This window comes from Xyrauchen texanus, chromosome 7, assembly GCF_025860055.1.
Source record: "Xyrauchen texanus isolate HMW12.3.18 chromosome 7, RBS_HiC_50CHRs, whole genome shotgun sequence".
Taxonomy (NCBI): Eukaryota; Metazoa; Chordata; class Actinopteri; order Cypriniformes; family Catostomidae; genus Xyrauchen; species Xyrauchen texanus.
Window position 1 is genome coordinate 16,613,713 of NC_068282.1, and position 15,739 is coordinate 16,629,451.

At 46.1% G+C, this 15,739-nt stretch overlaps 1 protein-coding gene across 4 annotated transcripts in view; it reads right to left on the reverse strand.

The window, feature by feature from the left end:
* LOC127646422 (gamma-aminobutyric acid receptor subunit beta-3) overlaps nt 1-15,739 on the reverse strand; it is a 139,279-nt gene that overhangs the window by 50,063 nt on the left and 73,477 nt on the right. For all 4 annotated transcript variants that reach the window (XM_052130063.1, XM_052130061.1, XM_052130064.1 and 1 more), the window contains one exon: nt 6,500-6,582. In XM_052130063.1, coding sequence (XP_051986023.1) covers nt 6,500-6,582 — 83 coding nt within the window. The remainder of the gene's footprint in view (nt 1-6,499; nt 6,583-15,739) is intronic.

A 15,739-nucleotide genomic window follows, 5' to 3' on the forward strand; every position in this document is an offset into this window, starting at 1 on the left:
GAGAGAACACGGGACGATACTGACTCAACTCGGAGATTGTAGAATCTCGCAAAAGTGTTAGGTGTTGCCCAGCCCGCTGCTCTACAAATGTCTGCTAGGGCAGTGCCCCTAGCCAGTGCCCACGAGGACGCAACACTCCTGGTGGAGTAGGCTCGGACCCGCAAAGGGGGGGGCACGGCCTGGGTGTGATAAGCCAGGGAAATGGCGTCGACAACCCAGTGGGCGAGTCTCTGCTTGGAGACAGCATTCCCTTTCTGCTGTCCCCCAAAGCAGACGAAGAGCTGCTCAGAGCGTCTGGTGCTCTGTGTGCGGTCCAGGTAAATACGTAAGGCACGTACTGGACACAGCAGTGAAAGGGCTGGGTCTGCCTCCTCCCGGGGCAGCGCTTGCAGGTTCACCACCTGATCCCTGAAGGGTGTGGTAGGAACCTTGGGCACGTAGCCCGGTCGCGGTCTTAGGATCACGAAAGTGTCCGCCGGACCGAACTCCAGGCAAGCGTCGCTAACAGAGAACGCATGCAGGTCCCCGACCCTCTTGATGGAAGCGAGCGCGATCAGCAGGGCGGTCTTGAGAGAGAGGGCCCTGAGTCCAACTGAGTCAAGCGGCTCGAAGGGGGTCTCCGGAGTCCCATAAGGACGACCGTGAGATCCCAGGAGGGAAACAGGTTAGGCCGGGAGGAAGTCATCCTCCGGGCACCTTTTAGGGACCTGACGATTAAGTCGTGCTTACCAAGAGACTTGCCGTCTACCGTGTCGTGTTGGGCCACGATAGCAGCAACATACACCTTGAGGGTGGAGGGGGACAGCCTCCTCTCCAGCCTCTCCTGAAGAAACACGAGCACTGACCTAACTGCGCACTTCTGCGGGTCTTCGGCTCGGGAAGAACACCAGTCCACGAACAGACGCCACTTCAGGGCGTAAAGATGCCTGGTCGAAGAGGCTCTGGCTTGGTTAATAGTGTCTATGACGGCTGAAGGTAGGCCGGCTAGATCCTCCGCGTCCCGTCCAGGGACCAGACGTGGAGATTCCAGAGGTCTGGATGCGGATGCCAGAGCGTGCCCCATCCCTGAGAAAGAAGGTCCTTCCTCAGGGGAATTCGCCAGGGAGGGGCTGTCATGAGAAGCGTGAGATCCGAAAACCACGTCCGGTTGGGCCAGTAGGGGGCCACCAGAGTGACTTGCTCCTTGTCCTCCCTGACCTTGCATAGCACCTGTGCAAGAAGGCTCACTGGGGGAAAAGCGTACTTGCGCAGCCCCACGGGCCAGCTGTGTGCCAGAGCATCTGTCCCAAGGGGAGCCTCTGTGAGGGCATACCAGAGCGGACAGTGGGAGGTTTCCTAGGAGGCAAACAGGTCTACCTGGGCCTTGCCGAACCTGTCCCAAATCAGCTGGACCGATTGGGGGTGGAGCCTCCACTCTCCGCCGGGCAAGTTTTGTCTTGACAGCGCGTCCGCTATCACAATGAGGTTGCCGGGGATGTGAGTGGCGCGCAGTGACTCCAGTCGCTGCTGACTCCAAAGGAGGAGAAGATGGGCGAGCTGTGACATGTGGAGGGAGCGTACTCCGCCTTGGCGGTTTATGTAGGCCACCACCGTGGTGCTGTCTGTCCTGACTAGGACGTGCTTGCCACGAATCAATGGAAGAAATTTCTTCAGGGCAAGAAAAACGGCCAGCAGCTCTAGGCAGTTGATGTGCCAGCGCAGCGGGCCTCGGTTCCACCAGCCTGCAGCTGCGTGCCCGTTGCACACGGCGCCCCAACCCAATTTGGAGGCGTCGGTTGTAACCAGAACGCGACGGGACACCTGCTGCAAGGGTACTCCTGCCCGTAGAAAGCAGAGGTCTGTCCAGGGTTTGAAGGTTTGGCGGCAGGCAGGGGTAACTTCCACGCCGTGCGTGCCGTGGCGCCATGCTCGTCTCGGGACTCAAGTCTGGAGCCAATGCTGAAGTGGTCTCATATGCATCAACCCCAGTGGCGCCGCGGAGGATGGTTCGAAAGAAGTGAGGCATTCCAGCACTGACTGAGCACGCTCGTTGGAGAGACATGCTGTCATTGAGACTGAGTCTAACTCCAAACCGAGAAAAGAGATGCTCTGGACCGGGGTTAGCTTGCTCTTTTCCCAGTTGACCTGAAACCCTAAACGGCCGAGGTGCTCGAGCACCTGGTCTCTGTGTGCGCATAGTAATTCCTGCGAGGAGGCCAAAATGAGCCAATCGTCGAGGTAATTGAGTATGCGTATGCCCGCTCCTCGTAGCGGGGCAAGAGCCGCCTCTGCGACCTTCGTGAAGACGCGAGGGGACAGAGACAGGCCGAAGGGGAGGACCTTGTACTGATACGCCTGGCCGTCGAACGCGAACCGTAGAAAGGGTCGATGTCGAGGGCGAATTGAGACGTGGAAGTACGCGTCCTTCAGGTCTACCGCTGCGAACCAATCTAGATGCCGGACGCCAGATAAAATTTGTTTCTGGGTAAGCATTTTGAACGGGAGTTTGGACAAGGTCCGATTGAAAACTCGAAGGTCCAAGATCGGTCGTATGCCGCCGCCTTTCTTGGGTACAACGAAGTAAGGGCTGTAGAAACCCTTCTTCGTTTTGGTCGGAGGGACAGGCTCTATCGCATCCTTGATTAGAAGGGAGGCGATTTCCTCGCGCAGGGAGTGGGCATGTTCGCCGTGCACTGCGGAGGAACGAACGCCCACGAAGGGGGGCGGAGACCTGGCAAACTGAATTGCGTAACCGAGTCGGATGGTCCGGTGCAGCCACCGTTACGAGCTGGGCAGTGAAAGCCATGCCTCTAAGCTCCGTGCTAGGGGCACCAAGGGGACGAGTATTTTGGACGTACCCGGCGGGGCTTCGCAGCGGTGCGGAACAGGTTACGCGGCGTTGGGTTGCTCTGTGGTGTCCCGAGGCTCTGGTGCTGAGAATAAACTCAAAGCACTTACCTTGTTCCGCGCACCCGGCAGGGGGCGGGTTCGTGACTGAGGAGGAGGTCTGATGCTGGCGTCCTCTGGACTCGTCTGAACCGGCCGGCCGGCCAGGGAACAGTCGTGGGGCTGAGGGCGGGAGCATCGCATCCTGGGCGCCGAGACTGTTGAGGCCTGAAAACACAGTGCCGTGAGAACGGCATTTGCGGACCATGTGACCCAGAGGTAAAGGAAATAGCTCTTTTATTGAGAATTTGGGTACCGCAGCCCCCGTCAGGGGGTGCGGCAAATGAAAAAACAAAATATTCTCCTCCCGGCCCTCCACCGGGGGACGGAGTGGTCTTACCACCTCCGGAGCTAACTTCTTGTCTTCTGGGTCCGCTGTCTCAGGGACGCTTGGGAGCCTTGAGGCAGGGGGCGTACGCTTCCTGCGGTTTGCTCGACCACGGGGCTGAGAGCTGGGCCCAGGTTGGGGTGGAGCAGAAGGTCTTCTGGCCATGGGAGGACGCCCTCGGCGAGCAGGTGGGGCCTGGGCCGTGGTGGCAAGCTTGCGGCGCGGCATGATGTGCGAAATGGCCTCCGTCTGCTTCTTCACCAGGGAGAACTGCTGGGCAAAGTCCTCAACGGTGTCGCCGAAGAGGCCGAACTGGGAGACAGGGGCGTTGAGGAAGCGGGTCTTGTCAGCTTCACGCATCTCAACCAAGTCCAGCCATTGCTGACGTTCCTGGACCACCAGAGTGGCCATCGCCTGCCCGAGTGCCTGCGCTTTGACCTTCGTCACTCTCAGGGTGAGGTCGGTCGCTGAGCGCAGTTCCTGCAGCGTGTCGGGATCAGGGCCACCCCTGTGCATGTTGCGAATTGCCTTGGCTTGGTGGACCTGCAGGAGAGCCATGGCATGCAGGGCGGAAGCGGCGCGTCCGGTAGCGCTGTAGGCCTTCGCGGTGAGCGAGGATGTTGCTCTACAGGACCGGGAAGGGAGTACAGGGCAGCCCCGCCAGGTGGTAGTGCTTCCGGGACATAAGTGGAGCGCAACAGCTCTATCCACCTGGGGGATCTCCGTGTACCCATGGCGCGCTCCGCCGTCGAGGGTGGCGAGGGTGGATGAGCAGGTGGCGGTGCGACGAGTGGAGAGGGGTGCTCTCCACGAAGACGTCAGCTCATCATGCAACTCCGGGAAGAAAGGAACCGGAGGGGGGCGAGGCTGTGAGCGGCGCTCAACGCCCAAGAACCAATCGTCCAGCCGTGATGGCTGTGGGGAGGATGGAGGGTTCCAATCCAGACCCACGCTGTTGGCTGCCCGGGAAAGCATATCGGACATCTGTGCGTCGGCCTCCTCCTGGGCGTGCAAGCCCGAAGGCGACAGCCCAGAGGAGCCCTCAGCATCAGAGCCCACGCCCTCCGATGTCGCGGCGAACTCATCTGCTTCCATCGCAACAGGGTAGGCAGACTGGCTGTGAGGCGAGTCACCGCCACCTCGAGCGGGGACGGGAGTCAACGAGCGTGCCGGGGCGCGGGTGGTCCGAGGGGGCGTACCTGGCGGAGCTGCACCCGCTGCCATCCCCGAATCGCCTCCATCGCCAGCCGCATCATCCTCAATCCCGTGGGAAGAAGGAGCGACGCGGGGGGGGGGGGCGGCTGGAGTGGCCTGCTTACGGTTGTAAGCAAGCCGCGACCGCAACGTTGTCATGGTCATGTTCTCGCAATGAGAACATGAACCATCCACAAATGCAGCCTCAGTGTGATCGCTGCCCAGACACACGAGACAACGCCTGTGGCCGTCGGAAGCGGAGAGTACTCTACCGCATCCAGGAACAACACAGGGGCGGAAAGTCATCTTTATAAAGACGCGTCCTTAAAAGGACGTTCAACGCCGCTGTGTTTTTGCTCTTTTAGAGGAAATTACTCTTTTAAACAAAATCACTCTTTTATGAATGAAAGAACTCGTGAGAGATCTTTCTTATCTGCAACTGTCGATGCGCTCAGGGGCAGGAAGTGCACAGCCGTGCAAACAGGAGAAAGCCGCTGTTGTGCGCCATAGAATCCAACAGCATGCAGCAGAGGATAGCAGGAACTTGGTGTGTAAAACGCAGCAGTCTGCAAACACGACCATCGGCTCCGAAGAAATTTTCTGAACGAGCTCCCGTATTTGCGCCGCTTAAATACCCGTATGTCCGGGGGCGGGACATGCAAATACTGGTTCCCAACTCTCATTGGCCTTTTTTCATAGTTCAGAGGTGAATATCGGCGCTCAAGAGAGACCCCTAGTGTCGCTTCTCTGACACAACGTAGAGAGAGCGACAGAAGGGGAACTGAAGTACAATTGTAAATTTCAACAATGTTGGACGCAACAATTTACGTGCATCTTACCCAGTCATATAGACAACCTCCACGCTTTTTGTAAGGTATGTCGCATTGATTTTAATGTAGGCCACGGCGGGAAAAATGACATTAGCCAGCACATTAAAACACAGCGGCACCATCGCGCAGAAGAGGCAAGTAAGGGCACACAGGCGATCTCATGCTTCATCACGAAAGGACAGACAGAGAGTTACAGAAAATCGCATGAGCATGAATAACAGCACTCTTTGCTCTCTCCTATCCTGCAAAATAAACCACACCGGTTTGTTTTCAAAATACACTCAGTCCAAGAGGGCACTGAGAGCAGCAAAATCTGCCACATACAATTACAACACTTCAAAAAAAAAGTGAGCACATATTCATGTTTACAAAACATACTGTACTTATGTTTACAAAAGAGAGACAGTTATTGATGCTCAAGGAATGAACTGTAAATGTGTTAAATTAGTTTGTACCACAGTCTTATGTGTTTGTACCAGTGTTAAAAACTGTGATGTTTTGTTGTAATAAAATGACAAATAAAAAAATTAAGAAATATTAATAAATTAAGTTATGTTTTCATTTATGGGTATTGCAATGTAAATAATACACTTAACACGTGCAGTACACTTAACAGCATGAGCCTACCTCTTACAGCATGAAGAGGTAGGCTCATAACAAACACCCCCCCCAAAAAATCTCCTGGATTTTGAAAACCAAATGTTGACAGGTATGGTTTGAACTGTAATGTCTACGGTAACTCAGATAACCGCTCTGTGTAATTGTGGTGAGAAGAATGGTGTCTCAGAATGCTATTCTGAGATGTGGGTTGGGGCTGTTTTGGGGGCACAAGGGGGACCTACACAATATTAAGCAGGTGGTTTTAATGTTGTGGCTGATTGTTGTGTATATGAAACAGAAATATGATTGTACAACTCATTCATGCATTTATTATTTTATAAAATTTCACTTATTACAATAAAACCATCTTTAACTACACATTGCCATAAGAACAACCCAGTGAGTAACTGCAGTGCTTGATTAAAGTCTCACAAGTCTGAAGTACAACATTAAATATACACACTAAATGAACACATACACACACAAAAAATATCTTAATGAAAATCTAAAATATCATTATCTTAATGTAAAAACATTACATGTGAATGGAAAGTGCCCAGCATGATGAAAATCAAACTTATGTGTACGTATGTGTAAATTTATGCGGAAGGAGAACACTTACAACTCTCTATCTCCAGAGTACAATTCTGTTCATCTAATGGATACCTTCTCAGATCCATCATGCAAGCAGCAGTGGTGGTGATTCTAGAAATGTAGAAATACACACACACGCACACACACACACAGACAAAGTCAAACACTGAAAACACACAAGTAGTTAGAGCTGTGTTACTGGAGCTTAAAGGGATTGTACATCCCAAAAAATTATTTCATAATTTACTCACCCTCATGTTGCTCTAAACTTGTGAGAAAATAGAGTTACAGTGGGTACGGAAAGTATTCAGACCCCCTTAACTCTTTGTTATATTGCAGCCATTTGCTAAAATCATTTAAGTTCATTTTTTTTCCTCATTATTGTACACATAGCACCCCATATTGACAGAAAAACACAGAATTGTTGACATTTTTGCACATTTATTAAAAAAGAAAAACTGAAATATCACATGGTCCTAAGTATTCAGACCCTTTGCTGTGACACTCATATATTTAACTCAGGTGCTGTCCATTTCTTCTGATCATCCTTGAGATGGTTCTACACCTTCAATTGAGTCCAGCTGAGTTTGATTATACTGATTGGACTTGATTAGGAAAGCCACACACCTGTCTATATAAGACCTTACAGCTCACAGTGCATGTCAGAGCAAATGAGAATCATGAGGTCAAAGGAACTGCCTGAAGAGCTCAGAGACAGAATTGTGGCAAGGCACAAATCTGGCCAAGGTTACAAAAAAAATGTCTGCTGCCCTTAAGGTTCATAAGAGCACAGTGGCCTCCATAATCCTTAAATGGAAGACATTTGGGACGACCAGAACCCTTCCTAGAGCTGGCCGTCCGGCCAAACTGAGCTATCGGGGGAGAAAGGGCCTTGGTGAGAGAGGTAAAGAAGAACCCAAAGATCACTGTGGCTGAGCTCCAGAGATGCAGTCGGGAGATGGGAGAAAGTTGTAGTAAGTCAACCATCACTGCAGCCATCCACCAGTTGGGGCTTTATGGCAGAGTGGCCCGACGGAAGCCTCTCCTCAGTGCAAGACACATGAAAGCCTGCATGGAGTTTGCTAAAAAAACACCTGAAGGACTCCAAGATGGTGATAAATAAGATTCTCTGGTCTGATGAGACCAAGATAGAACTTTTTGGCCTTAATTCTAAGCGGTATGTGTGGAGAAGACCAGGCACTGCTCATCACCTGTCCAATACAATCTCAACAGTAAAGCATGGTGGTGGCAGCATCATGCTGTGGGGGTGTTTTTCAGCTGCAGGGACAGGACGACTGGTTGCAATCGAGGGAAAGATGAATGCGGCCAAGTACAGGGATATCCTGGACGAATACCTTCTCCAGAGTGCTCTGGACCTCAGACTGGGCCGAAGGTTCACCTTCCAACAAGACAATGACCCTAAGCACACCGCTAAAATAACGATTGAGTGGCTTCACAACAACTCCGCGACTGTTCTTGAATGGCCCAGCCAGAGCCCTGACTTAAACCCAATTGAGCATCTCTGGAGAGACCTGAAAATGGCTGTCCACCAACGTTTACTATCCAACCTGACAGAACTGGAGAGGATCTGCAAGGAGGAATGGCAGAGGATACCCAAATCCAGATGTGAAAAACTTGTTGCATCTTTCCCAAAAAGACTCATGGCTGTATTAGATCAAAAGGGTGCATCTACTAAATACTGAACAAAGGGTCTGAATACTTAGGACCATGTGATATTTCAGTTTTTCTTTTTTAATAAATGTGCAAAAATTTCAACAATTCTGTGTTTTTCTGTAAATATGGGTTGCTGTGTGTACAATAATGAGGAACTTAAATGATTTTAGCAAATGGCTGCAATATAACAAAGAGTGAAAAATTTAAGGGGGTCTGAATACTTTCAGTACCCACTGTATATGGGTTTGCAACAAAATGGTAGTGAGTACCTCATGACAGAATTTTTATTTTTGGCAGAACTGTCCCTTTAACAGCACTGTAAAACATTCTTCAACATATTCAATCTAATTGTAAACATGAAGCATTTGTTGTGTGGCACTTTGTAAAGTGTAATCAGGTCCTAGATATGCCTTGAGTGGACTAAAGCTTGTTAGTGGATCCCTATGGTACCTGCTGGAGCTCTTAGATTCTTTACTACATCTCTCTCTCAGCACACTTTACTCAATCTGCATAAGTGTTGTCCCAGCATGACAGCCGTCAAGTGACCACACATTGAATCTAAAGCAGTATGCAACAATGTCTTTTACTTTACTTGCAAAGTGTTGGTATGCTGGATCTAAATGCATCATATCCCTGTAGAAAAGACCAGCACATAAATTCAAGCAGGTTTAAGATGGTTTGGTGCTGGTATGCTATGCTGGGGACCAGAATCCAAAACACTATATGCTGGTAACCAGAAATGCCTTTTCAACAGGAATGTGAGACAAAAGATTGATGTGGCAGTCCATCACAATCATGATTAGTCATGAGGCAGATCTGAGCAAGCAAACACAGCAAAGATCTGCTTTCCACTTAAATTCTTGAAAATAAAACTTTTGGTTGTGTGAGAACAGCTTGAAAACACATAAAAGTGAATCCAGCTGAGCAGAAAGGAACATATTAAAATCTGGCTCCTCCTGCCCTTCAAAAAGCTTTTGAACCAAATTTAGCACACAACACGAATATGCAAGATATTGCATGAGTGGACATGAACAAATAGTGCATATTTAAATATTATATGATTTATTTAATTTTTTTTTACCCATAAGAATCGCTGCTGATCTGTCCATTAATGTACTGGAAGGTGGCAAGCACTGTCTCATCTCACCTCTATTTCATCATTTCATCTTCACACAAGTGCAAAGTGGACTAAACTCTAATGACAAATTGATATGTCTTCTTCATGAGTCAATATACCTAAGTCAGGGTAGATACCATATATAATTTGACACAAATTAAAATTAGGCTTTAAGGGATAAGTACAGTCTGTTCAATAGTTTGTGCTATCCTAAAGGGACAGTTTACCCAAATTTAAATTCTGTCATCATTTACTTACCAACTATATGACTTTCATTCGTGTATGGAACACAAAAGAACATATTTAGTAAAATGTCGAAGTTGCTGTTTTCCATAGAATGAAAGAGAATGGTGACCACATTTGGAACTACATGACATTTAATAAATTATTACAGAATTTTTATTTTTGGGTGAACTACCCCTTTAAGCTCCTAGATCACATATAATTTCCACAACCCATGTTTTTTAATGTTTGCTTGGTTAACCGATTAGCACAAAGGTATATAGCATTAAACCCAATGGTCTCTTATCCATGTACATTAAAGAAATGGTTCACCCAAAAATAAAATTCTCTCATCATTCCCTCACCCTCATACCATCCTAAATATGTATGAATTTCTTTCTTCTAGTGAACGCAAATTAAGATTTTTTTTAATAATATTTCAGCTCTATAGTTCCTTACAATGCAAATAAATGGGTACCAGAATTCTCAACTCTCTTGGAGTCAGACAAAATGTGACAGGACCAACTCAACGCCATAATCATATGGATTGATGTTGATACTATAGAAATTCTACTGCAGAGCGATGACATCTCAGATCATTACCTCATCTCTTGTATGCTGTGATCAGTTAATGTTTCTCAATCTACACCACGCTATCGTTCAGGTAGGACTATTCTTTCGACCAATAAATATAGTTTCACTTATAATCTTCAAGATTTATCTCATATACTCAGTAAGCCAAAAAGTCTAGGAGAGCTTGATGTAATTGCAGAAAATATAAATACAGTCTTCTCTAGCACTCTTGATAGTCTCGCCCCCCTTTGATTAAAATAAATTCAAGAATAATGCCCTGCACCATGCTACAATGATCGCACTCATGCTCTCAAGAATACAGCTTGGAAAATGGAGCACAAGTGGAAGAATACAAAATTAGAGTTTTTTTTTTTGCGGTGCATGGAAGGATATTGTCTGTAGCTACAGACAGGCACTCAAAACTGCCAGATCAGCACATTTTAGCAAACTCATAGAAAATAACCTCAACAGTCCGTCGTATCACAATAGTAATGACTTCATGAATTTCTTTAATGATAAAATTAAAATAATCAGAAATAACATTTGAATTAAGCGATCATCTGTCAAAGTACCTCAGAAAACAATCATAATTTTCCTCACAAGCAACTTCAATCCTTCGCTGTCATAGGTCATGAAGAGCTAACAAAACTTATCGAAACCTCAAAAGCCACAACATGTACTGTATGTTAAAACAATACCAAAAAAGCTCTTAAAAGAGGTATTCCCTGCAATCTCAGAACCTATTATTAATATTATTAACTCTAAAATGGCAGTTATCAAACCGCTTATTAAGGACCACAGCTTGATCCAGGGGAATTGATTAATTATAGACTGATTTAAAATTTTCCGTTTATGTCATAAATACTAGAAATACTTTCTACAGAGAAATAGTGAACAATTTCAGTCAGGATTTAGGCCCTATCACAGTACAGAGACTGCACTTATCAGATACAAATGACATGCTCTTATCATCTGATCGCAGCTGCATTTTTCTTCTAGGGCTTTTAGATCTTAGTGCTACCTTCAATACCATAGATCAGGGGTTTTCAAACTTTTTAATCACAAGGACCCCCAAACATGATGATTACATTCTGGGGACCCCCTTACCTAAACTATAAAGGTAACTATGTATTTTTTAATAAATAATTGTATATAATTTAAAGACATATTTAAATTCATATTACAATAAACGTAAAAATGAAATGCTGTTTCAATAACAATTTTCTTTTATTATTTGGCAACTCACTATAGCCAAAACTAATTCTCACAATTAACAATTATATGTAGCTTCTGTAGTTTTTTGTATTTCTGAACAATTAAAACATACATTAACTGAACAGGGTACATTTTTTCACAGTATTAATGCACTGGTAGATGAAAATTGAAACCTGAAGGGCAGCATTTACATATTCAAACATGTGAATCAAACGAAACAACACCACATTCACTGATTCAAGACGTCCTAATGGGATGGATGAGCCTGGTGGCTTCTACACAGTTTGTCAATGTGTGGTTTAATTTTAGTGAGAGCCAAGCGCATGTCACTTTCGACCTCCAGACGGGCCCGGTGCATGGACTGAAGTACTTTCAATGCTGAAAATCCAGCTTCACACAAGTAGGTTGTGGCAAATGGTAAAAGACACTTTATAGCCTTCTCAGACAAAACAGGGTGGTCCTTTCTCACAGACATCCAAAACTCTGACAGAGGAAGGCCGGGGAACTTTGTTTTAATTTCTCCCTCATTTGTCAAATAAATCAGTTGCTCTTGTGCTGCTAGATCCAGATGAGTGCCAATTCCTGGTGCAAATGGGTTTCTAACATAGTTGTTCAAATCTGGGAAATATTGTTTAAAATAGCCCTGAAGATGTGACGGGTGAGACTGGATTATGGGTGTGATGTTGTTAGCAGTGGAGGAGATGCACTCTTGGTTATAGAGAGGAAACATTTCTGTAACTCCCTCTTTCAGTTTGCTTTCCCACAGAGATAATTTTTGCGTGAACGCACGCACCTTATCTTGTGCGTTCAGTATGTGAACGTTGTGCTCTGATTGAGGACACTGAGATGCTGGAAAAAATATATGATGCCATGTATGACAACTTCAGTATCCATGAGCCATCTTCAAAACAGCTGGCAAGCTCTGATTTTTCACCAGAGAGAAACTCTCTCAGCTCTTTGCGCAGCGCATACACGCGATTTAACACAGCGCCGCGGGAAAGCCTCTGAGTGAAGCAGCAAGCTCTCATAATCAGCACCCATTTTTTGCAGAGTAAACCGAATAGTCTGTGTTTCAAGGGGTATGATTTTATATTGTTCACAGTTTTAACTACATCCCTCAGCATGAGATGCAAATGATCATCAATGCGTTTGGCCACAAGAGCCTCACGGTGAAGCATACAGTGTGTGGCAACAGCATTGGGGCCTTTCGCTTTGATCAGGGTCACCATACCACTGCGCTTACCGGTCATAGCGGCTGCACCATCAGTGCACACACCAACACACCGAGACCAGTCTATTGAATTGACCGTCATGAACTAATCCATCATATTAAATATGTCCTGCCCTGTGGTTCTGCCTTCCAGGGATCTACAAAAAAGAAGTTCCTCGATAAATTTGTCCTGCCCGAGGAAACGAATGTAGACCATAAGCTGTGCTTGATTTGCAACATCAGTGATTTCATCCAACTGCAGTGCAAAATATTCACTGGCTTGCACTTGTTCTAAACGCTGCAAAGCAATATCATTGGACATTTCACCTATGCGTCTGCTCAATGTATTGTCCGACAAAAAGGCACACAATCTACTTTTCGTGCCGCTTCCTCTCCAAATAACTCCCTGACAATGTCTTTAGTAGCTGGTAATAATAATGCTTCGCCAATCGTATGAGGCTTCTTAGCACGCGCGATGTGGAGTGATGCCAAATATGATGCCTTCAAACTCCTCTCAGGGACCGATGCTTGCTGCCGAAAAGTAATAGTCTGCCGGGCCAAACACAACTTCTGATGTTTGAAATAGTCAGTGGACTTTCCTGCCACACTGGGATGTTTCTGCTGTGGATGGTTTCATGCACTCATTGGAGAGAATCTCTTGACAGAGAACACACTGGGGTCTCTCGACTCCCTGCTTTAACATACAGGTAAAACCAAACGTAATGTAAGATTTGTCATATTTTCTAGTTTTTTGTTTAGCGTTCGCCAAGTCAGATTGACACGAACTGCTTGCAGGAGCGCGATTAATCAAAAATCTTTCCATCATTTGTAGAGCATGTACTTAGCAGCTAATTGCTCCGTTCACCTTACTATAAGTGCAAAACGTAAATAGCGCGAAGTATTTTGGGATAAACACGTTACAAGTTTTTTGTGGACCCCCTAGCTCCCTCTTGCGGCCCCCCTGGGGTCCGCGGACCCCAGTTTGAAAACCCCTGCCATAGATCACAACATTCTCTTGGAAAGACTTGAGAATTATGTTGGCATTTGTGGACTTCCTTTAGCATGGTTTAGGTCCTATTTAGCAGACCGCTACCACTTTGTCTACGTAAATGAGGAATTGTCAAAACAAACAAAAGTTAAGTATGGAGTGCCACAGAGATCAGTTTTAGGGCCTCTTATAAATGCTTCCTCTGGGAGATAATATCAAGAATCATGGAATAAATTTCCACTGTTATGCCGTCGATATCCGACTTTATATTTCTTCTAAACCCGACGCAATTTCACAATTCACCAAATTAGCAGTGTATTAATTAAATCAAAGATTGGATGGCCATAAATTTCCTTCTACTCAATTCTGACAAATTAAATCTGGGATACTAATTATTGGACCAAACCTCTAAAACGATGTCGCTAAAATATAATTTGACTCTCAATGGATGTACTGATACATCGTCTTCTACAGCAAAAAATTTAGGCATTATATTTTGATACCAATCTGTCCTTTGCAAATTTCCAATGTTTGTAGAACAGCATTCTTCCACCTCAGAAATATTGTTAAGTTACAACACATGCGCCCTTTTGCTGATGCCGAAAAATGAATTAATGCATTCATGACCTCAAGACTAAATTATTATAATGAATTACTGGGAGGATGTCCAGCAAGTTCAATAAATAAAACTTCAATTTGCTCAAAATGGAGCAAACAGAGTGCTGACTAAAATCAAGAAATATGATCACATTAGCTCCATTTTAACTTTATTATTGGCTACCTTTTAAATTTCGTATTCATTTTCAATTTTGTTAACTATGTACAAAGTTTAAATGGTCTATCCCCACAATAATCAAGTGACCTTCTACCACATTATATTCCAGCTCGTTCATTACAATCACAAAATTCTGGCCCGTTAATAGTTCCTAGAATATCAAGATCCACAAAAGGAGGTAGATCCTTTTTGTATTTGGCACGCAAACTATGGAATAGTCTCCCTAACAATGTTTGGTTAGAGTTTAAGCCTAGAATAAAGACTAATTTATTTAGCCAGGCATACACCTAATTTATACATCAACTCACAATAAGGCTGCTTTAGTTCGCCTTCTGTCACTCACTCGATGTTGTGTCAATTGTAGTGACACAAGGGGTCTCTTCTTAGAGCCTTGCGTACCTCTGAACTTGAGACAAGGCCAATATCAAGTTGGCAGACTTGCCAAATTTGCATGCCCTGCCACCGGACATATGGGTATAAAGGGGAGCGGGCGAGCGACTGTCAGAAAGATTTTTTGTTTGGAGCCGAGCGGTTGTGCAGCAGCAAATCTGAGTTCACCACTTTTCCACTCACCTCTACTGGCGATAAGCACTGCTGTTGGATCTACGGCACATTCCACGCTAGTTTCTCCTCCTAAAAGAGTTTATTTCCTATAAAAGAGTTTTAGATCCCACTCATAAAAGAGCAATACACAGCAGGCATCTATAGCATTAAGATAGCCCCAGCCGCTTTTTAACTCTATGACGAGAAACATAGAGAGAGAAAAGGTGCGGCTGGCCGGCTGGCTCCCATACAAGTCATGTCGCCTGTTCCCGTATGGGTACTGGGAACCTAAGAGCGGTATATGACACCTTTTATTGGGAGCGTTGGGGAGGGTTACATACAGCTGACCCAGCTGCTTCTAGCAGGCAGCAGCCTGCTTGGACAGTGCTCGGTAGTCACGTAACACGGGTAGTGCATGGCGTTTTGGAGTAGGACCCTCGACACAACGTCGAGTAAGTGACATAAGGGGAACGTCATGGTTACTGTTGTAACCTCTGTTCCCTGATGGAAGGAACGAGACGTTGGGGTCCCCTTAGCCAAGTAACTATCCCTACCACTGTAATGCGCCGTAACCTTATTCTCGGCTCCTCAGTGAAAACCTGTCTGACAGTCGTGCGCCCACTCCCTTTTATACCCGTATGTCGGGGGGTGGGCATGCAAATTCTGTCTGCCAACTTGACATTGGCCTTTTCTCAAGTTCAGCTCTCAGAAGAGACCCATTGTGTCACTACAATCGACACAACGTCTCGTTCCTTAAATCGGGGAATGGAGGTTACAACATTAACCATGACGTTAGGTCTGCCGGAACCAGAAATATATATCATGATCTATATAACTCTGCAAAAAATGTGATGGCATCTATGTTAATATTATTCTATTTGTTTCCCTGTTTCAACCTCGGGATAAGAATCCAGCCAGATCCAGCTCTGTTCCTGCTTAGTGTCAGACTTC